Below are 22,254 nucleotides of genomic sequence, written 5' to 3'. Positions count from 1 at the left end.
GATCAAATATAAAATATTTTATACTAGTTTAGAACCGTAACGGTATATTGAATGTAAATAAGTTATACACAATTGCAACCAGTCACTTTTTTGAATAATACTGCTTTATTCCATAAACCTTTTCAGGTTCATCTTCAGATGGTTTCGGGAGGATCCGGGAAGTTACATCATTACTGGTAGTAGCATAATGCTGGGTGCTGGTCCTATGGCAGAAAGACGGGTCACACTTTAATGTATTGCCATGACTTAATCATAGCTAACACTTGGTTTAAGAATCATGAAAGAAGGTTGTATATGTGGAAGAACCCTGGAGATACTAAAAGGTATCAGATAGATTATATAATGGTAAGACAGAGATTTAGGAACCAGGTTTTAAGTTGTAAGACATTTCCAGGGGCAGATGTGGACTCTGACCACAATCTATTGGTTATGACCTGTAGAGTAAAACTGAAGAAACTGCAAAAATGTGGGAAATTAAGGAGTTGGGACCTGGATAAACTGAAAGAACCAGAGGTTGTACAGAGTTTCAGAGAGAGCATAAGGGAACAATTGACAGGAATGGGGGAAAGAAATACAGTAGAAGAAGAATGGGTAGCTCTGAGGGATGTAGTAGTGAAGGCAGCAGAGGAAAAAGTAGGTACAAAGACGAGGGCTGCTAGAAATCCTTGGGTAACAGAAGAAATATTGAATTTAATTGATGAAAGGAGAAAATATAAAAATGCAGTAAATGAAGCAGGCAAAAAGGAATACAAACGTCTCAAAAATGAGATCGACAGGAAGTGCAAAATGGCTAAACAGGGATGGCTAGAGGACAAATGTAAGGATGTAGAAGCTTATCTCACTAAGGGTAAGATAGATACTGCCTACAGGAAAATTAAAGAGACCTTTGGAGAGAAGAGAACCACGTGTATGAATATCAAGAGCTCAGATGGCAGCCCAGTTCTAAGCAAAGAAGGGAAGGCAGAAAGGTGGAAGGAGTATATAGAAGGTTTATACAAGGGTGATGTACTTGAGGACAATATTATGGAAATGGAAGAGGATGTAGATGAAGACGAAATGGGTGATACGATATTGCGTGAAGAGTTTGACAGAGCACTGAAAGACCTGAGTCGAAACAAGGCCCCCGGAGTAGACAACATTCCATTAGAACTACTGACGGCCTTGGGAGAGCCAGTCATGACAAAACTCTACCAGCTGGTGAGCAAGATGTATGAGACAGGCGAAATACCCTCAGACTTCAAGAAGAATATAATAATTCCAATCCCAAAGAAAGTACGTGCTGACAGATGTGAAAATTACCGAACTATCAGTTTAATAAGCCACGGCTGCAAAATACTAACGCGAATTCTTTACAGACGAATGGAAAAACTGGTAGATGCAGACCTCGGGGAGGATCAGTTTGGATTCCGTCGAAATGTTGGAACACGTGAGGCAATACTGACCTTACGACTTATCTTAGAAGAAAGATTAAGAAAAGGCAAACCTACGTTTCTAGCATTTGTAGAATTAGAGAAAGCTTTTGACAATATTGACTGGAATACTCTTTTTCAAATTCTAAAGGTGGCAGGGGTAAAATACAGGGAGCGAAAGGCTATTTATAATTTGTACAGAAACCAGATGGCAGTAATAAGAGTCGAGGGGCATGAAAGGGAAGCAGTGGTTGGGAAAGGAGTGAGACAGGGTTGTAGCCTCTCCCCGATGTTATTCAATCTGTATATTGAGCAAGCAGTAAAGGAAACAAAAGAAAAATTTGGAGTAGGTATAAAAATTCATGGAGACGAAGTAAAAACTTTGAGGTTCGCCGATGACATTGTAATTCTGTCAGAGACGGCAAAGGACTTGGAAGAGCAGCTGAACGGAATGGACAGTGTGTTGAAAGGAGGATATAAGATGAACATTAACAAAAGCAAAACGAGGATAATGGAATGTAGTCAAATTAAATCGGGTGATGCTGAGGGAATTAGATTAGGAAATGAGACACTTAAAGTAGTAAAGGAGTTTTGCTATTTAGGAAGTAAAATAACTGATGATGGTCGAAGTAGAGAGGATATAAAATGTAGACTGGCAATGGCAAGGAAAGCGTTTCTGAAGAAGAGAAATTTGTTAACATCGAATATAGATTTATGTATCAGGAAGTCGTTTCTGAAAGTATTTGTTTGGAGTGTAGCCATGTATGGAAGTGAAACATGGACGATAACTAGTTTGGACAAGAAGAGAATAGAAGCTTTCGAAATGTGGTGCTACAGAAGAATACTGAAGATAAGGTGGATAGATCACGTAACTAATGAGGAGGTATTGAATAGGATTGGGGAGAAGAGAAGTTTGTGGCACAACTTGACTAGAAGAAGGGATCGGTTGGTAGGACATGTTTTGAGGCATCAAGGGATCACAAATTTAGCATTGGAGGGCAGCGTGGAGGGTAAAAATCGTAGAGGGAGACCGAGAGATGAGTACACTAAGCAGATTCAGAAGGATGTAGGTTGCAGTAGGTACTGGGAGATGAAGCAGCTTGCACAGGATAGAGTAGCATCGAGAGCTGCATCAAACCAGTCTCAGGACTGAAGACAACAACAACACATAGTTTATCTGTCGATATCGATGTAAATTTAGTTTTTACTTACTGTGACAGTATAGGCGGCAGGCAGATAGATCCGAAAAAAACCGCCTATACTGTCACAGTAAGTAAAAACTAAATTTACATCCATATCGACAAATACACACTCGGATCAACAAGGTGCTATTTATTGAATTGATAGCTTCAACAACTCTCGATTTCCCAGCCCTTGACGAGTAGCTGATACAGGTGGGACCAACACAGTCTTTTATGTATCCCACATTTAAAAAATCGCAAAGTGTGAGCTCTGGTGACCTAGGAGGCCAAAAGCAATGGATAAGTTCTTGTTGTCCAACTGTCCAAATCCAACATATGGTATTGATAGCACAACGCCGCACCTCAAGGTGGAAGTGTAGCGGGGCGCCGTCACGCATAAAAATGAAATTACTGGAATCTTCTTGACGCTAAGGCTCCACGTCCGACATTTGTGCCACAGTTTCCCCCCCGCCCCCCCAAGAAAGGAAGGGCCATAAACTTTGTCAACAGAAACGGCACAAAAACATTCAGTTTCGGTGATTCCCTTTCATGTTCGACCAGGATTTTGTGACCCCCAACCTTTTACATTAATGGCAGTTTATTTTACAAGACACATGAAATGGCGATTCGTCCGAAAAGATGAGTTGTTGGGAAAAATTGTCGTCTGTAATATCCTGGAGAACTGAAATGCAAAATTAGTACCTTCTGTTATGGTCGCTGGGACGCTATTGCTACAGTAGCTGCTACTTGCAAGGCTTCATATGCAAGCACCATTTCAGAACACGCCACACCGTTGTTTGAGGAATCTGAAGTTTCTCGCCAGCCCTTCTTGTGGATGTCCGAGGACTCCATGTGAACGAATCTCGAAGTCGCTCAGAATTCTCATGAGACGTGCGTGCCAGACCTGTGCTGTTCCCTTTGCGTATACATGCCGCTTCCAAAACCTTTTTATGCCAGCCATAAATCTGATGGTGCAGAGGCGGATTCTTGCGCAACAGACGGCGGAATGCACGTTGCGCTTCAACAATGGGCTGACTTTGTGCAAATTTCAACATAAAGAACGATTTTCTTTGTGGTGTACTCGCCATGTTGCTACAAAGAAACAACGGCGCAGCTGTGTTAAAACCTCGAGCCTTCCTTTATCCAGTGATTCGCGCAACGTGTTTCTATCTTTTTTAATTTGTCCGTAATAAACAACTGAAATCTGTTGTTTCTTCAGCGGTCCGGTATTGTGCCCGTTGGACATTGATACAGACGTCGAGCAGTTCAGCCGTGAACTATTTCCCCAGAATCACACAGTTTGTTCAGCACGGAAAAATGAATGAAACTGATGTTTTCCTATGTACTCTAGGAAATTTACGTGTTTCCTTGGTTTGAAATGTTAAAATAAATAAAAAAATATTAAGCGCTAAAAAAGTAAGATTTTTTATTTTGAAATCTAATTGTTTCTTTCTACTTCCCTTTGAAATAGAATACGAATGTTATTGAAACTACAGTACCATATTTTCAGTTCCATTTCGACTGTTTTGAGATTCCACAATGCTCAGTCAATCTTCCGTTAAATCGAACTTGCTAGGTGCCTTAAGTTTCGCAAATCGAGAGTTGACTGAATATGTCATTAAGCTCGCTAAAGTCCATTATTAAGTGTTGATTGCAGAGAGACAGAGATAGCGTGAAATACGCTTTTTTTGTCCTTAGAATTCAGCACACTAAAGACCACGGGAATGTTCTGCTTCAATTAAAACTGTGTTTCCCTCTTTACCCTCTTCTGCTCCCTTCATGATTTATGCGATTTCACCAGCCTCGATCAACAAGGTCCGGCTATCTCATCCGTGGACATGCCCTCTAGCTTTGTAACCAAGAATTTGTGCTGAAAGTCTACCTTCAAAGATTCTGTCTAGATGTTCCCACTGTATAGATCTATTTTCCTATGCACTGAATCAGCTTTTACTTCATTCCTGATGTCTCCATTTCTGAAGGGATCTTCTTTGGTACACCCTTTAGCGCTGCTTAGAAATTCATTTCCGCAGCTTAGATACCGCTCGTATTCTATTGTATGGGAACCTTTCAGATCCATACAGAATTAACTACAATTTTATCTTACAGGAGATTTTCTCTTGAATGCAATAACTTCTGTTTCATTAGTGGAGGCGTTCATGTTATATTTAGAAGCCAACAAAATAAGATGATCAACGTCTGATTGATTATCTTCATTTTCGTGAATTATTAGTTAGTTATATTCATAAACTAATGACCATTTTGCACGGTAAATCGTAATGATGTGGAATGAGTCGCTTTCCATCCACATCGCAAATTAATTTGTAGACATGGCCACATGCTGAATATTGATAAATATTTTTGTTTTAATATACATGTGTGAGTTACTAATGACTGACCCCATCTATACAGATTACAATAACAGAACTTATTCCACGGAACAGAAGGAGGTGCCAAGGAGAAACCTTTCCAGTTCGTCTTCAAAACGCCAGCCGGTGTGGCCGAGTGGTTCTAGGCGCTTCAGTCTGGAACCGCGCGTCCGCTATGGTCGCAGGGTCGAATCCTGTCTCGGACATGGACGTGTGTCATGTCCTTAGGTTAGTTAGGTTTAAGTAGTTCTAAGTTCTAGAGAAGTGATGACCTCAGATGTTAAGTCCCATAGTGCTCAGAGCCATTTGAACCATTCGTCTTCAAATTTTACTTTGCTGCTTGTCAGTTGGTTTACACCACTAAGTAAATTATCAAAGATTTTTGTTGCAGAACTGTGCATCCCTTTTAGTGCTAAAGACAAGCGTAGCGTGGAATAATGAATGTCACTTTTCCTTCTGTTACTGTAATTATGTATATCATTTTTACTTTTGGACTGTAGTGGATCATTTACAACACATTTTGTGATGGAATAAATATACTGTGAAGCAGTAGTCACAATGTCCAAATCTTTTAAACAGATGTCTACAAGATGATCGTTGCGCAGCACCACATATTATTCTTACAGTACGTTATTTTAGCAACGAAGGCATTCTTTCTTAAATATGAGTTACCCCAGAATACTATCCCATACGACATAACTGTAAATTCGCAAAATATATCAGCTTACTGATGTGTCACTCCCCAAGATTTACTATAATTCTAGGTGCAAATGTGGTTGAACTATGTTGTTATAGGAGTTCCAAAACGAGTTTTTCCAGTTTCAATTATCATCAATATGGGCAACTAATAATTTCGAAGCTTCCACGGTATTTATTATCTCATCACCATGTGTTACACTTAACATCTAGTACCCCTAGATTTGCAGAACTGAATATGATGCGTCTTTTCAAAATAGAGGATGAGACCATTCGCAAGAAACGAATCAATGATACTTTTAAGAACATTCTTTACAATTTCTTCTGTTTCTGTACGTATACTTGAATTGATTACAATTTAGTGTACCTGAAAAAGGAACTGAATATGCATGTTATTAGACGGAAGATCGTTTACATGAAACAATAGTGGATCTGACTGAGCGTTGAGGACTCCCATTCGTGAATTCTCTCCATTCAGAATCACCTCACCAGACTATATTGGTTGAAATACTACGTACAGCTTTCTCCATTCTTTTGGGTAGATGTGACGTTGTCTTGGCTGTACCATCAGTCTCATAAAACTTCAATTTATTTTGGAGAATATTGTGATTCACACAGTCAAATGCCTTCTATATATCGCAGGAAATGTTGACAGGCGCTATTTTACTATGTAATGCTCGTAAAATTTGGTTAACTGGTAAATGACATTCATAGTAGAGCAACTCTACTGAAAACGAAACTGTGAGTTTATGAGGAAATTAATGTTTCTAAAGTGAAACACTATTCTAGAATACATCAGCTTCTCAAAGATTTTGGAACATGATTGATCATTTGCGTGTAAGAGTATTGAAGCCATGTCTACACTACTGGCCATTAAAATTGCTACACCACGAAGATGACGTGCTACAGACGCGAAATTTAACCGACAGGAAGAAGATGCTGTGATATGCAATTGATCAGCTTTTCAGAGCACTCACACAAGGTTGGAGCCGGTGGCGACACCTACATCGTGCGGACGTGAGGAAAGTTTCCAACCGATTTCTCATACACAAACAGCAGTTGACTAGCGTTGCCTGGTGAAATGTTGTTGTGATGCCTCGTGTAAGGAAGAGAAATGCGTACCATCACGTTTCTGACTTTGATAAAGGTCGGATTGTAGCCTATCGAGATTGCGGTTCATCGTATCGCGACATTGCTGCTCGCATTGATCGAGATCCAATGACTGTCAGAAGAATGTGGAATCGGTGGTTCAGGAGGGTAATACGGACCGCCGTGCTGGATCCCAACGGCCTCGTATCACTAGCAGTCGAGATGACAGGCATCTCATCCACATGGCTGTAACAGATCGTGAAGCCACGTCTCGATCCCTGAGTCAACAGATGGGGATTTTTGCAAGACAGCAACCGTCTGTTCGAACAGTTCGACGATGTTTGTAGCAGCATGGACTATCAGCTCGGAGACCATGGCTGCGGTTACCCTTGACGCTGCATCACAGACAGGAGCGCCTGCGATTGTGTACTCAGCGACGAACCTGGGTGCACGAATGGCAAAACGTCAGTTTTTCGGATGAATGCAAGTTCTGTTTGCAGCATCATGATGGTCGCATCCGTATTTGGCGACATCGCGGTGAACGCACATTGGAAGCGTGTATTCGTCACCGCCATACTGGCGTGTCACCCGGCTCGATGGTATGGGATGCCATTGGTTATACGTCTCGGTCACCTTTTATTCACATTGACGGCGCTTTGAACAGTGGACGTTACATTTCAGATGTGTTACGACCTGTGGCTCCACCCTTCACTCGATCCCTGCGAAACCCTACATTTCAGCAAGATAATGCGCGACCGCATGTTGCAGGTCCTGCACGGGCCTATCTGGATACAGAAAATGTTCCTCTGCTGCCCTGACCAGCACATTCTCCAGATCTCTCACCAATTGAAAACGTCTGGTCAATTGTGACCGAGCAACTGGCTCGTCGCAATACGCCAGTCACTACTCTTGATGAACTGTGGTATCGTGTTGAAGCTGCATGGGCAGTTGTACATGTACACGCCATCCAAGCTCTGACTCAATGCCCAGGCGTATCAAGGCCGTTATTACGGCCAGAGGTGATTGTTCTGGGTACTGATTTCTCAGGATCTATGCACCCAAATTGCGTGAAAATGTAATCACATGTCAGTTGTAGTATAATGTATTTGTCCAATGAATACCCGTTTATCGTCTGCATTTCTTCTTGGTGTAGCAATTTTAATGGCCAGTAGTGTATCTGTTGATGTTTAAGCCGTATGTGATATTTTGTTTCAAGTACTGTGCACGTCATTTATGTAGATGTTTAAAAGAGGCGGAGACAGCGCATATCTTTGTCTATCTCCCTTGTTCTTGCTAACTGTTAAGGCAAGTTATGTGCGTCTTCGATTATTTTTTTTTAAGGTATGAGTGACCTCGGAATGGTACGATAGCAGCGACTCTTATTTGCACGTCCTCTTGGTTCGGCCCACAGGTGCTGGAGTGCCATGCGTTCATCTGCAAGCGCGAGATGGCGGCGAACGCGCTGGTACGGTGCTGCTTCCACGCTTACGCCGACTCGTCGTACGCGCGGCACATCGACGGGTCCGGCGGCGGCAGCGCGTACGGCACGCTGCGCTCCACTCAGGGCGGAGACTCTGGTCCTGGGGGCGGCGGGGGCGGCGCCGGCAACAGCGACTCGTGGCGACGCAGCACCCTGTCTCTGAACCACCACTCAAGCGCGGGGGCGGGCGGCACGCTCACCTCCAACGCCTCCGCCGCCAGCGCGCTCTCCGGGGCCACCGATGACGTCAGCATCTACAACGGCGACGAGAACCACAAGGTGCGTCACCCCTAATCTCTGTTACATATGGGTTACACGCTGATAAGAAAAGTGTTTACGAGGGACTTGCGATAAGTAATGTGAACCGTGAACTTACTTTCAAAACTTTTTCTTAAGAATTTATTTTATTTACTAGCGATTCACCAAGAACATTAACACACTTAATCACACTATGTGGAAGTTGTTGCCAGGGAGTAACTGATGAAATCAAAATGAAATTGCTTTTAACAAATGTGAATTTTATTCCCAAAAGCTTTTTTTTTTAAGTAACAGATTAAAAATTATAAGCAGAAAGCACCCTCTAAATATCAAGTTTTTGACATTATGAGCTTTCTGGCTAAGAACCCTGCCGCTCCTTGGCCGTAGTCACGACCGCTCACAACAAACCTCTGAAAAACTACACAGGTGAAAATCTGCAACACACCAGATTACCTTAAAGTAAAAGTTTTAACAATTCACACAAGCAGAGAAACTATGCACCCCGTAGGAGGGATGGAAATGGTACAGAACACTAAAATTAAAAGATTAACTTGCCACCGAGGGTGCAACTTGGTTTTGACTTCTAAGAAAAGTCTTACAATGGAAGGGTGGCTATTTTATATTCTAAAATAACCATTCAAATAAAAGCTCATGAAATGCAATCTTACATAGAATTATACGAGGTTGGCCAAACATACTATACAGTACACACTAACCGCCTCTCAAGATGATAGGCAAGATAAAAATATATTTCAGGAATTAGGCTGTTACACTTGAAGCAATAAATTCTTTACACGCCGAATCCGACAAACATGACAGAGGCAACTATTAACGTACGGCAGATTGATAGGGAGATTACCGAACAACCCGTCCCTACTCCACAAGGGAAGACGGACCACCCAATTCATAAATAACCACCTTCCCGTGGGTGGGGAAACGGAGAAGAATGGTGGGACGACCCCAAAACAAAACGGCTGGTGACCTCACCAAGAAAACAACTAGAATTTAACAAGTATATGAAACAACATATCACGAATCACTTAACTTCTAATAAACTGCGATTTCTGGCGAAGACGTGGCGCAGCACCCCCAAAACGCTCACCCGAACCGTCCGCTGCCAGCCGCTTCAACGGACGCAGGAAGGCGCGGCGATCTCCCGGCGTTGCAGCTCGCACCGGCCAGACCGATCTCGTGGGTCGACTCCTGTTGCTCTCGTGTCGGCTGCGAAGCCACTACCCCTCGCTATACGGCGCGGCCTACTGGACTCACGTGGCGACGTCACATGCGCCGACGCTGAAGGCGGACAAGTCATCTTGTGTCTCAGTGGGCGACTGACCAACCGATCGATCCAACAGCCAATGACCGTAGTCATCTTGTGTCTCAGTGGGTGACTGACCAACCGATCGATCCAACAGCCAATGACCGTAGTCATCTTGTGTCTCAGTGGGCGACTGACCAACCGATCGATCCAACAGCCAATGACCGTTGCGTGAGCAACTCGAGCAGACTGGCGGTCTAACGCACAGACTCTGATGCACGAACTAAGCCCCGACCGGGCGACCACTCGCTGAGTGCTCTCACTGCGCCACAAATTCGGACGAGAGACAGACTAGCAAGCCGGGGACGAGAGACTGACCCCAGACTGACTCCAGGATCACCCTGACTGATCAACTGGCGAGCTCATAGCGCCCCTTAAATGCACGTGAACAGGCAACCTTTCGCCTTTCCCACCAGAGGGAGACACCAAAGCTGCGATTGCCACAGCGGCGCTACCGCCAGAAACGGAGGGGGACTGCTTCACACTATGCGCTGCGGCGCGCTCTTGAAAACAAGAATTTTTACCACGGCTCATAATGCAGCACTTTTTTTCCTGAAAGCATGTCGGTTTTCAGAATTACGCCATATTGTTCCTCGCTCTTTTGGCTACGAAACTCTATTTTTGAACATAATCTCCGTTCAATGCGACCGCCTTAGGCCAATTTACTGAGTGGTACCACTCTGTTGTTCGACGTCGGAGCCAACGTCTCGCTGCGTCAATAAACTCTCCATCGTCCACTTCCCGCGGAGTGTGTCTTTCACTGGGGCGAACAAATGGAAGTCGGAAGGAGCGAGATCCGTACTGTAGGATGGATGGGGAAGAACGCACCTTTGAGTACTGCAGCTTGTGTGTCAGCATTACCAACATAGGGGGTCCAGTTCAGAAGCGATCACCTCGAATGCGAATGTTGTACTTTCTAGCGTTGTAGGAGTCACAGCTGTGTGCGGCCGGACGGGGCGCGGGAGGTCGGACAGGTTTTTGCGGTCTTTTTTCGATAATGAAATCGCCTCTCCCAAAGACTCGCCGTGTTTTTGTTCACTGCCATGTCTCCGTAGACATTCTATAAGCGCCTATGAATAGCTACAATGCTGTGATTTTACGGCAAAAGAAAGTCAATGACAGTTCTTTGCTTTGAACGCACGTCCGTTACAGACGTCATTTTGAAGGCTACGTATAGCGCCTCCAGATATTGGAAGCTTATGAAACCATCGGGGCTCAAGCGGGAGTATTCCACGAAGCTGCATAACAAAGTCAGCATTTTATCAACCGAAAGAGACCAAGAAAAAAAATTGTTGATTTCATATTCAGCGTCCCTCGTACTTCTTGCTTTACTTTATCTTTATAGCTCTTGAAGATCAACACAAAAATTTCAAATTATTCTCTTCTTTTTCCTTCAATATACTTTCACCGAACTTTTAGCACTGTTGAATGGACTACACTTTTTGAAATTCTGATTGTAGTAATGATAAAATACGGGGAGCGACGAGTTATCTACCACTTACACGGAAACAAGAGTGCAGTTAGGAGTCGAAATGGAAACTGCATTGAAAATCAAAACTGCTTCATCACCTAGGCCGAGCGTGGTAGCCGTGCCGTCTAAGACTTCTTGTCACGGTTTCACGGTTCGCGCGCCTCCCCCTTCCCTCCCCCCCCCCCCCCCCCCCCCCGTTCATTATCACGTTGTAGACGCTGCAGGAACGTCTTTGCTGCAGCTGCAACGTGCGACCGAACATTTTCACGAAGAACAACAATACCCGATGACAAAATTCCTCTTCACTACTGGTTCTGAATTGCCCTTTGTAGATGGTTTTCTACAATCACCAGATCCACTCGCTGAACAACGTCTTCGGCTGAAAACCACCTGCATAAAGAACTTCAGTACGTCCTGCTTCGAAGTGCCTGTCCTGTTGTGTCACTTTGCTGTCACACATGACTGTTACGTTGTGTGGGCTGCATGAATCAGGTGTAATCCCTCCGCGTGAAGAAATCGAATGACAGCACTAGACGGGAGTCACTGTTATTCTAGAGACCCTGTACAACTAGAGACAACTAGAGACCCTGTACAAAACACTGAGCAAAGCATCATCGGATTTTTCCCTGTCGTTGTAATTTCACGACCAATCAGTCCTTGAGAAGCAATGCCCTCTTATGAGATTAGAAGGACATGAAACAGTAGCGGTAGTTGAGAAGAAAGTGAGACACGGTTGTAGCCCAGACTCGATTTACGCAGTCTGTGCAGTAAGGAAGTTATGAAGGAAACCAAGGGCACATTTACAAGGAAGTAAAGTTGAGAAACAGTAAAAACGTAGAGATTTGCTAATGACATTCTAATTGTACCAGAGGCAGCGAAGGACTCGGAAGGAACGTTGAACGGAATAGATGTGCCTTGAAAGGAAGTTAGAAGTTGCACGTCAAACAAGGTACTGGAATGTAGTCGAATTAAATCAAGCTATGCCGAGAGAGTTACATTAGGTGATGTGACAGAAAAAGTAGTCGATGAGTGTTATTTGGTCAGCAAAATAAAACAATGACCGAAGGAGAGTACATAAAATGCGGATTGGCAATAGCGTGAAATGCGTTACTGACAAAGAGAAATTTACTAACATCGAATATAAATTTAACTGTGAGGAATTTTCTGAAGATTTCTGTATGAAATGTAGCCTTGTACAGAAGTGAATTGTGGGCAATAGACAGTTGAGACAAAAAGAGAAAGGAAGCTTTTGAAATTTGGTGCTGTAGCAGAATACCGAAAATTAAATGGGTATATTTGGTGACTAATAAGGAAGTACTGACTGAAATTAGGAAAAAGAATTTGTGGCACAATGTCACTAAAAGATGGTTTAGGACATATTCTGAGGTACGAAAGAATGGTCAATTTGTTAATACAAAGTGATGGAGGTAAATGTCGTACAGGGAGTAGAACACAGGACTAGAGTAAGCAAGTTTAAATGGATGAAGGATGCAGAGATGAAGATATTTGCACAAGGAGAACTGCATCAAACCGATCTACGAGCTGAATACAACAACAAACAAAATGCTTTCAGCATTTGATTGAAGACGTCCGTCGCATAATTTAGGCCTCTTAACTCTGATGGTTAGTATCTAGTTACTGATTTCACAAGTTTACCAAACAAAATATTGATCGCTTTGTAGCACTCTGGATTGTGTAGAACTGCTACCAGACAGTCTTGTCCTTTCTACAGCTGAAGTACTTCATAGCAGAGTGTATGTGCCAGTCGGTTGGTGGAGTCAGCGCGGTTAGTCTACGTGGAAACTATAGGATAGGAAACAAGGTGTCGTGTTTATATGGGCCCCTGACCACTGTCTAGCGTGTCTACAATGGACGATGTACCGCAGCCATGCAACACGTCGTAAGAACAGTTATTGTACAGAGATTCTAACTGGCAGGGGGGCGGACGAGGGTCATGCCTCGTGAATGACAAACAGTTTTGAAACGTTGCAGGTGTATTATTAATGAATGGCACCTCATCTCAACCAGTTTCCTAGTGAATACTGTGTAGCAAACTGTATCCAGTGCAGCAAGACACTGATCACAGCGAGAAATGATGCTGTGCGTCCACCAGAGGACCAAACAACACAGACACTGGATGGCAACTGAATGAAAACCTGTAAAATGGTCCGAAAAGTAGCGATTTTTTTTAATGATTTATGTGCCCAGATGGCTAATTGAAATGAGGTATAGTCAGGCAGTAGTTGATTTTGTGATGTTTTCCAACATTCTCGGTAACCATGTACCTTTGCTTCTACGTCTTCATGACTGCGTTGTGGGCACTCCCGTCTTCCGAGACAACAGCCGTGTTTGATGGACAACAGGTCACTGTGCCGCACCTCAGCTGACCCATTAGTACTTCAAAATTTTTTGGAACCGTGTTTGATGGACAACAGGTCACTGTGCCGCACCTCAGCTGACCCATTAGTACTTCAAAATTTTTTGGAACATTCGTCCAGGAAAACAGCGTTTTATTAATAGTGTCACTTATTTCGTAAACCCTTTTCGATCTTCTCAAAGATCATCATCATACTTAATGGCAGTAGATATCACTGGTGTGGACCAGGTCCGATCGTGTGATGCGCAGATCATTGCAATCACGACTGTGTTTACTAAATAAGCTGTTAAGCCTTAATACTACAGAAAAATTGTGGGACTGTTTGGATCAAGGTTTGAATCATAGAGGTGAATTTGGATGCTACACGAGTTTAATCATCAATGAGTGATTTCATGTATATATGGCGTTCCAGGAGGTATTTGTGGCTGCTCTTCTTCGCTGAATGAAGGTGTTTATCAACATTAGTGATGATTCTAAACGGTATTTGCGTGTCTCCTGACGGTCACTAGCTTCTTGTATTCTGTGCTTATTAAAACCCCAGGCATGAAGGATTGAATCCGTGCTGTCTTTCGAGGCAACAGTGTTACAGGGGTTGAACAAACAAAAATATGAAAATTTCGTGGGAAGTTCATCATTGAAAATAAATACACGTGTTAGGCAAGGCTGCAGGCTGCGCTGTGATATTTCACCACAGTTGACACCTGGGAAAATGTGCTCAATACTTTGCAAGTGTCAGTTGTGCTCAGAACAGGGTTCTGTCTAGTTGTGAATGCATTAGGTCAGAGCCTCGTACGGTTGGTGCTTTTGAATCCTAGGTAGTCGAAGTGTTTAGTGTTTAAAAAGACAGTATATCGAAGGATTATACCACATGCAGCGAAGGCGAAAAACTTCTAAGACACAATGCGGGCGAAAGTGTATCTCAAGTGATCGTGACGGACGGTAAATGAAGGGGATTGTGACGAAAAATTAAACAGTTACGAAAGTCACTGGTGAACTGCATGTCTCGATAGCCAATCCTGTCAGCACGAAAGCAACCCGAAGTCCGCTCCGTAAGCTGGAAATTCCAGGGCGAGCTATTATTCCAAAACCACTGAACAGCGATAAAATGCGCGTCACGGGAAGACGTGATATCGAAGCCGCAAAACCTTTACTATGAAGCAATGGAATAAAGTCATTTGGTAGGACGAGTCTTGTTTCATCCTGTTTTCAACTTCTGACCGAGTTTACGTCCCTAAAGTGAAAAATAGCAAGAGTACGGTGGTGATGTGGGCAGCCGTATAGTGGCATTTCACGGCCTCCATGTTTACTATTCAAGGTTGCGTTACTGCCAAGAATTACGGGATCATTTCGGCTGATAAGGTCTATCCCATGGAACAACGTTTGTTCCCCGATGATGATGCTCTGTTCCATGACGACGAGGCACCTGTTCAGAAAGCTCGCATGGTCCAGGACTGATTGTGTGAGAACGAGGATTGCATCTGCCTTGGCCACCATGATCACCAGAACTCAGTCTTTGTGGTCTACTTTGGAGAGCATGGTGCGCGTCGCTATACACCTCCCATCATCGTTACCTAAACTTACCGTTATTTTGCAGGAAGAATGGTGTAAACCAGGACGTCAAGTTAACCATTCTGAGACGAATGCAAGCTGTTACGAATGTCAACCGTTTTCCTACAGAGTAAATCACTTGTTTTGTGCCGGCCGCGGTGGCCGTGCGGTTCTGGCGCTGCAGTCCGGAACCGCGGGACTGCTACGGTCGCAGGTTCGAATCCTGCCTCGGGCATGGATGTTTGTGATGTCCTTAGGTTAGTTAGGTTTAAGTAGTTCAAAGTTCTAGGGGACTTATGACCTAAGATGTTGAGTCTCATAGTGCTCAGAGCCATTTGAACCATTTGAACTTGTTTTGTGTTTTCGATTGTACCATATTTTTGTCCGCCCCCTGTACCTCGAAACTAGAAAGGCAGGTGAGACTACGTACAGGTAGACGTAGTTGCTGAAGGCCACGGACGCTTTTCAGGTGTGGGTGGGCAGCGGGACGCTGGAGCGCGAGGAGGTGTACGGCGGTGGTTCGTCGACGGTGCGCAGTTCGCGGTCGCAGCGGCCGCGACAGGTGGTCGCGCCGGTCAACGCGCCGCCCCCGCCGCCCACGCCCAAAGAGGAGAAGGCCAGCAAGAAGGCCGCCGCCAACACCAAGGAGCGGAATCGCCGCAAGAAGCTGCTCGGTAAGTCACAACTCCACATGACGCTACGGTAATCGTAAGAATAGTCTAGTAAAGATTCTCGGTGTCAGTACATTAATGCAGAGTGTAAGGTGACAGGCAAATCCAACACCTTCCATGAAAACCCTGAAATGATAGCAAATCCGGCAATATGTCACATAGCTCCGAATAAATCCTGACATTAAATTAACCAAAGTAATGCGATCAACGAGTGAGCAAATGGAATACCACAGACTAACACAAGAACGTCGAAATGCATGTCATACCTTCCCACCGTGAAACAGACGCAGTTCCGAGAGGAGAAACGAGTATAGAAGCCAAGAGCAGAGCCGTGTAGGGCCTAAGATAAGAGCGGGACAATGGGGCACCCACATCGTCGGCCATCCGTCGAAGAGGTCCATCCCCCAGCCCATGTTAAAAGATAGAGCCCTCCAGAAGAACTTATGATAATTCTAAAAGGGCCACACCAGTTGCAAGTTTTAGCGTGAGACTATAAGTGACTCTGTTACGTAGCAAACATTAAAAACATTGTCTTACCATGAAAAGTGTAACGTTTCTCATTGGATAAGCAGAATTTTTGTAAGCGGAGATTAAGGTTAACATTGAGAAGCGGATTGGTCAGTTGAAAACACAGCCAGATACCTTTTTCTTAAACCAACTTCGGTAAACAGTAGTAAGGATAAGTTCGAGAGAGTTTCTACCGAGACGGCGAGGTGAGTGGAGCTGACGCTGAAATCATTAAGTATTTGATAATATCATCGATAGACTCACTGAACTCTTCTGTGTGGCCTGACGTCTCCTTACCAGCAACAGGTCCCAGGTTCAAACTAGTCAATTCCCTAAAAAACACGCTCAGAGCGTCGTTGCTCGAAAGTGGTAGGGAGACACGACTTAGAACAAACAGACACCACGCAGAATGTTAGAAGAGGCACGTTAGTAATATAGGCTGGTGCATAAATTCGGAGCGTTTTTGTTTTGCATGTTGGTATTCCGGCAGCTATGGGTATATATATTAATTGTCCATTTTTATTTGTAGTTCACTGTTGCTGTTTGGGTTTACATATTGTCATTATGTCATTTGAAGATAGTGAGTGGAGCTGGGGACGCTAGTAAATGGAGTGCCAAGTGGAGAAATGGGAACATTTCCGACATACTCTTCTGCTTGAGTTCAGTGGAGGGATGACAGCTGCGGAGGCAGTCAGAAACATTTTCGCCCTGAGTGGAGATAATGCCATTGGCCAGAGCACTGCAAGGATATGGTTTCCTCATTTTAAGGAGAGTCTTTTGACATTAATGTGTAAGCATTTTCAGTAATACCTTCAGGGCTTGATGTAGATGTTTCAAACGCGTAATCCACAATGGTCCAGTGTACTCGAGAAATGGCAAATTCAGTGAACTGTGATCTTTTCATCGTTGTGCGACATCTGCATGCAATGGGGAAGGTTCAAAGATCGGGTGTACGGGTACCGATTGCTCTTAGCAAAAATCACAAAAATTAGCAGGTGACCACGCTCAAGCGGCTAGTGTAGAACACCGACCATTCCTATCCACTGTCGTTACTGGTAACGAGAAATGGTGGATTTATGCTAAGATAAAGAAACTAAATAATGGCTGAGCTCGAACAAAGCAGAAACTCACCGTACAAAGACCTGAGCGCACCTACGAAAGGTAGTGTCAAGTATCTGGTGGAACAGCGGCGGCATGGTGTGCTACGAATTGCTTCCCTCCTGCAGTATAATCACCACTGCTGACACTTATTGTCATCAACTGATACGTCTTCCAGACCCAATCCAAGAACAGCGCCCAGGAAATCAATGTGAGGTGGTACTGCCCAACACTGAAATGGCCACCCGCGTTCTGGTAGACTGATAAAAAACAGTCTACAGGATTTAGGATAGGAAGTCATTCCGCAGTCACCTCATTTGCTTGATCTTGCACCGTTAGATTTTCACTTTCTCCGCTCTCTGACTGGACTTGAACATAGCTCGCAAGAATTTAAAGCTGTGGTGTTAACCTGTACTCTACCGACTCCTTGGTTTTATTCGGGGCTCACTAACGTTCTACCCGACGTGAGGCCCTAGTCATACGACATTTACAGTTTAAATAGGGGCGAAACACTGACTGTGATTCTCTCGGAAACTTTGAACGCTGGTACCTGAAGCAAAACAGGTATTTTCATCCTTCTTTCACAATGGGAAGTTTCGAATGTGGCAGCGACCTACGGCGCTTTTTTTTTTTTTTTTTTTTTTTTTTTTTTTTTTTTTTTTTTTTTTTTTTTTTTTTAAAGCATCGACGCTCAGGTGAATCGTCCCCGAAATAATCAACGATAACATATCTTCACTTGAAACTTGCGGCCTAACACCACCGTGTTAGACGTATAAGACTTTTTCCTAATGTTTCATCTCCGACTGCAGGAGACATCTTCAGAGATCGCTTTACCTCTGAAGATATCTCCCGCGGTCGAAAATGTAACCCTAGGGGTAAGTCTTATACGTCGAATGTGGTGTCACCGCCAGACACCACACTTGCTAGGTGGTACCTCTTAAATCGGCCGCGGTCCGGTAGTATACGTCGGACCCGCGTGTCGGCACTGTCAGTGATTGCAGACCGAGCGCCGCCACACGGCAAGTCTAGTCTAGAGAGACTCCCTAGCACTCGCCCCAGTTGCACAGCCGACTTTGCTAGCGATGGTTCACTGTCATTTACAGAGACGACAGTTTAGCACAGCCTTCAGCTACGTCATTTGGTACGACCCAGCGAGGTGCCATATTCAGTTACTGTAATTACTATCTTCAAGAATGTATTCTGAAGAGATAATATTGTGAATCATGTACCGTCAAGAGCGACGTTCATCATTAATGGATTAAAGTTAAATATCGACTAATTACGTCCGCTTTCCGAATTCTGTCATGTTCCAGACTTCACGTCAGTATAGTCCTTCCCTCCTCACGCCAGCTTGCGTGAGCTAAAACGCGTGCATTTCGGCCTCTACTTGTAACACGGTGTTGGCTCTTCTGCCATCACCACATCGAACATTGCCTATGAGTCCAAGTTTCAAGTGAATTCGGGACCGACCTTGAAAGCTTACGTTGTATAATCAACAATAACATTATGATGAGGAACGAATCCTTGCTATTTAGTGTCGCAAAGAGGCGCTAAAGGGCGTAATCAGTTATTAGTGTGACCGTCGCAAGTGTCCTGTGCGATTCTGTGCCGGAAACTGAATTCGGTAATACGCCGGTTGTGAACTTACAGGTGGCAGCGTGGACAACCTGATGTTGCTGAACGGCATGAGCGGGGGCGGATCGCTGCTGCGGCCGCACAGCTCGATGAGCGGCGGCGCGCACCACCACCACCACCACCACCACCACCACCACCAGAGCCAGCACCGGTTCGCCAACGGGAGCGGCTCGCTGCTGCGGCACGCCAACGGCTACCACCAGCCGCACCCGCACCACTACGCGCCCGCGGGCCCGCCGCCGCCGGGCCCGCCGCTGGTGCTGGCGACGCTGCCCGGCCGGCCGAAGCAGGCCAAGGCGAAGGCGGGCGGCGGCAAGGTGGTGCTGCAGCCGGTGCCGCTGCTGGCGCCGGTGGCGGCGCCGCACCCCCCGGGCACCGGCCGCCGCCGCCACGCGCCCCCGCCCGTCGTGCTGCCCGTCGAGGAGCCCGTGTACATGCCGTCGGCTCGGCCCATGAGCCCCGTCGCCTCCTTCCAGCCGGCGCACTTCCCGCACGAGGCGTACCTCATGCAGCAGTACGCCACCGTCGAGCACCCGGGCCGGCACGCCAAGAAGAAGGCGGCCAAGCACAAGGGCGCGGGGCCCGTGCTGGCGCCGCCGCCCGCCGTCCTGCCCGTCCCCGTGCCGGTGCCCGTGCAGCCGCCGCCCCCGCATGTGCTCGTCAACGGCGGAGGGGTGAGTTCCTGCTCTCGTTCTCATTCCGTCACGCGCTGCAGCTCACCGTAGTCTTCGTACGAAGCGCGTGGCGTCATATACTGAAACCAATGTGGCCGTCGGTTGGCTAGTGGCTGCATCTATGTAAGGTGGCTCCTGGGATGCTGTTCATTTTATTTTATACAAGCCGAGCACGCGGCGTTGCCTGGATATTCATTTATTCCAGTCGTTCCCAACAGGTGGTCCGCAGACTCCCAGGGGTCCGCGAACTATGCCAGAGGGGTCCGCAAGATGCTTTTAGAATAAAAAAAATATATTAAATACATTTCCTATGATAACAGACGTTTTGTTTTGCCCATTACCTGCAGGAGCAGTTTTAAGCCCAATATTTTCTCAAAGATGAATATGTCAATGTTTTTTTCTAAGTACCGTGGCGGTCGAGCAGTTTTAGGGACTTCAGTCCGGAACCGCGCTGCTGCTATGGTTACAAGTTCGAATCCTGCCTTGGGCATGCATATGTGTGATGTCCTTAGTTATATTTAAGTAGTTTCAAATCTAGGGGACTGATAACCTCAGATGTCAAGTCCCATAGTGCTCAGAGCCATTTGAACCAAAAATAGAAAACGGATAAAAACGCTCTTAATTTGGCTTTTTTAGGTACTTCACACTGTGATATGACAAGTTACCAATCATACTCGATGTGGGGTCCTCGAGAAAAGTTTGTTGGGAACCCCTGATTTATTCCATTCCCCAGTCCTTCTCCTTCTCCCCCCCCCTCTCTCCATCATTAATCATGGAGAGATAGAGGGGGAGGGGGGAGAAGTAGATGGACTGCAAGAATGGAATAAATGAATATCCAGGCAAACCCTTCACTTTCCGCCTTCATTCCCTCTCTTTGTGTAGTTCTTCAACCCCCCACTCTCTGTCCATTCCCTCCTGCCCCTCTCCAATTTCTCCTGCTCCCTCTCTTTGTCCATCTGCACCTACCCCATGTGCTTCTTTCCTCACTCTCCATCTCCCTCTATCTTCTCCTCCCACCTCTCTCTGTCCATCTTCTCCAGCCCCTCTCCCCAGCAGGCCAAAGTGGCCGAGCAGTTCTACGCGATTCAGTCTGGAACCGCACGACCGCTACGGTCGCAGGTTCAAATGCTGTTCCGGGGAATGGATGTGTGTGATGTCCTTAGGTTAATAAGGTTTAATTTGTTATAAGTTCTGGGGGACTGATGACCTCAGAAGTTAAGTCCTATAGTGCTCACAGCCATTTGAAGCAACCCTCTATCCATGTTCATGTCGTCATTTTTCCTTTCTCTGTCTTTCGACCCATCTCTTCCTCTTCTCAAAAGACATCATAGTCACCGTTGACTGTACAAAATATTTATTGTTACTATTGCAATTTCGGCCTTATGGCCATTTTCAAGTAACACTGCAAAGTTACATTCTGTCAGAATATAAAACTATATCACACGAGTACATGTCGTCGTCAAAATTGCAGCCTTTTCACTGTGAGAGTCCCACAAGAGTCCCACAAGATCCGATGAGTATGACACTTATTACATCATAATATGTTGTCAAATAGTCAAAACAAAACCCCCGGGGTAGACAACATTCCATTAGAACTACTAACAGCCTTGGGAGAGCCAGTCCTGACAAAACTCTACCGTCTGGTGAGCAAGATGTATGAGACAGGCGAAATATCCTCAGGCCTCAAGAAGAATATAATAATTCCAATCCCAAACAAACCAGGTGTTGACAAATGCGAAAATTACAGATCTATCAGTTTAATAAGTCCCATCTGCAAAATACTAACGCGAATACTTTACAGACGAATGGAAAAATTGGTAGAAGCCGACCTCGGGGATGCTCAGTTTGCATTGCGTAGATATGTTGGAACACATGAGGCAATACTGGCCCTACGGCTTATCTTAGAAGCTAGATTAAGAAAAGGCAAACCTACTTTGATAGCATTTGTAGACTTACACAAACCTTTTGACAGTGTTTATTGGAATACTCTCTGTTCATTCCACCCTCCACCTCTCTCTCTGTCCTCATCCTCCCATCTGTGACCATCTATTCCTTCCCCTTCACTCTTGTGTCCATCCTCTCCTTTGCTTTTATCCCCCACATTAATAGTCTCACCCCCACAGTGTTTTTTTCCAGATCATATCTCTGTACCAAATTTGATTAAAATAGTTCCAGTAGTTTAGGAGGAGATTTTTGTCATGCCTGTGTATGCACGTTTAGAATATTTCTCACATATATTTTACATGTTTCACACACATTTGCAAACACATTTTACCTGTATATCTTGCGAATTTCATCCTGAAGTCAATGTTTATGACAATACATTGCCAGAACTGTGTGCTGTACAGTAATACCGTCTGTGATATTTATTGTCAGTATAAAGAAATAATAACTTAACCATGAAGCATGATGCAGCAGTTTGTTTACACACCTCAGTGTTAATGGCATGGTCATCCACACCAAGTGCAAATATTCC

At 44.9% G+C, this 22,254-nt stretch overlaps 1 protein-coding gene across 2 annotated transcripts in view; it reads left to right on the top strand.

Annotated features, from left to right (window-relative positions):
• LOC126284429 (IQ motif and SEC7 domain-containing protein 2) overlaps window positions 1–22,254 on the top strand; it is a 106,973-nt gene that overhangs the window by 40,749 nt on the left and 43,970 nt on the right. For both annotated transcript variants that reach the window (XM_049983350.1, XM_049983348.1), the window contains exons 2-4: window positions 8,153–8,500; window positions 15,663–15,867; window positions 19,120–19,778. In XM_049983350.1, the coding sequence (XP_049839307.1) occupies window positions 8,153–8,500; window positions 15,663–15,867; window positions 19,120–19,778 (1,212 nt within the window). The remainder of the gene's footprint in view (window positions 1–8,152; window positions 8,501–15,662; window positions 15,868–19,119; window positions 19,779–22,254) is intronic.

Source organism: Schistocerca gregaria, chromosome 8 (genome assembly GCF_023897955.1).
Source record: "Schistocerca gregaria isolate iqSchGreg1 chromosome 8, iqSchGreg1.2, whole genome shotgun sequence".
In the NCBI taxonomy this organism is placed as follows: domain Eukaryota; kingdom Metazoa; phylum Arthropoda; class Insecta; order Orthoptera; family Acrididae; genus Schistocerca; species Schistocerca gregaria.
This window is presented reverse-complemented; position numbering and strand designations above follow the sequence as displayed.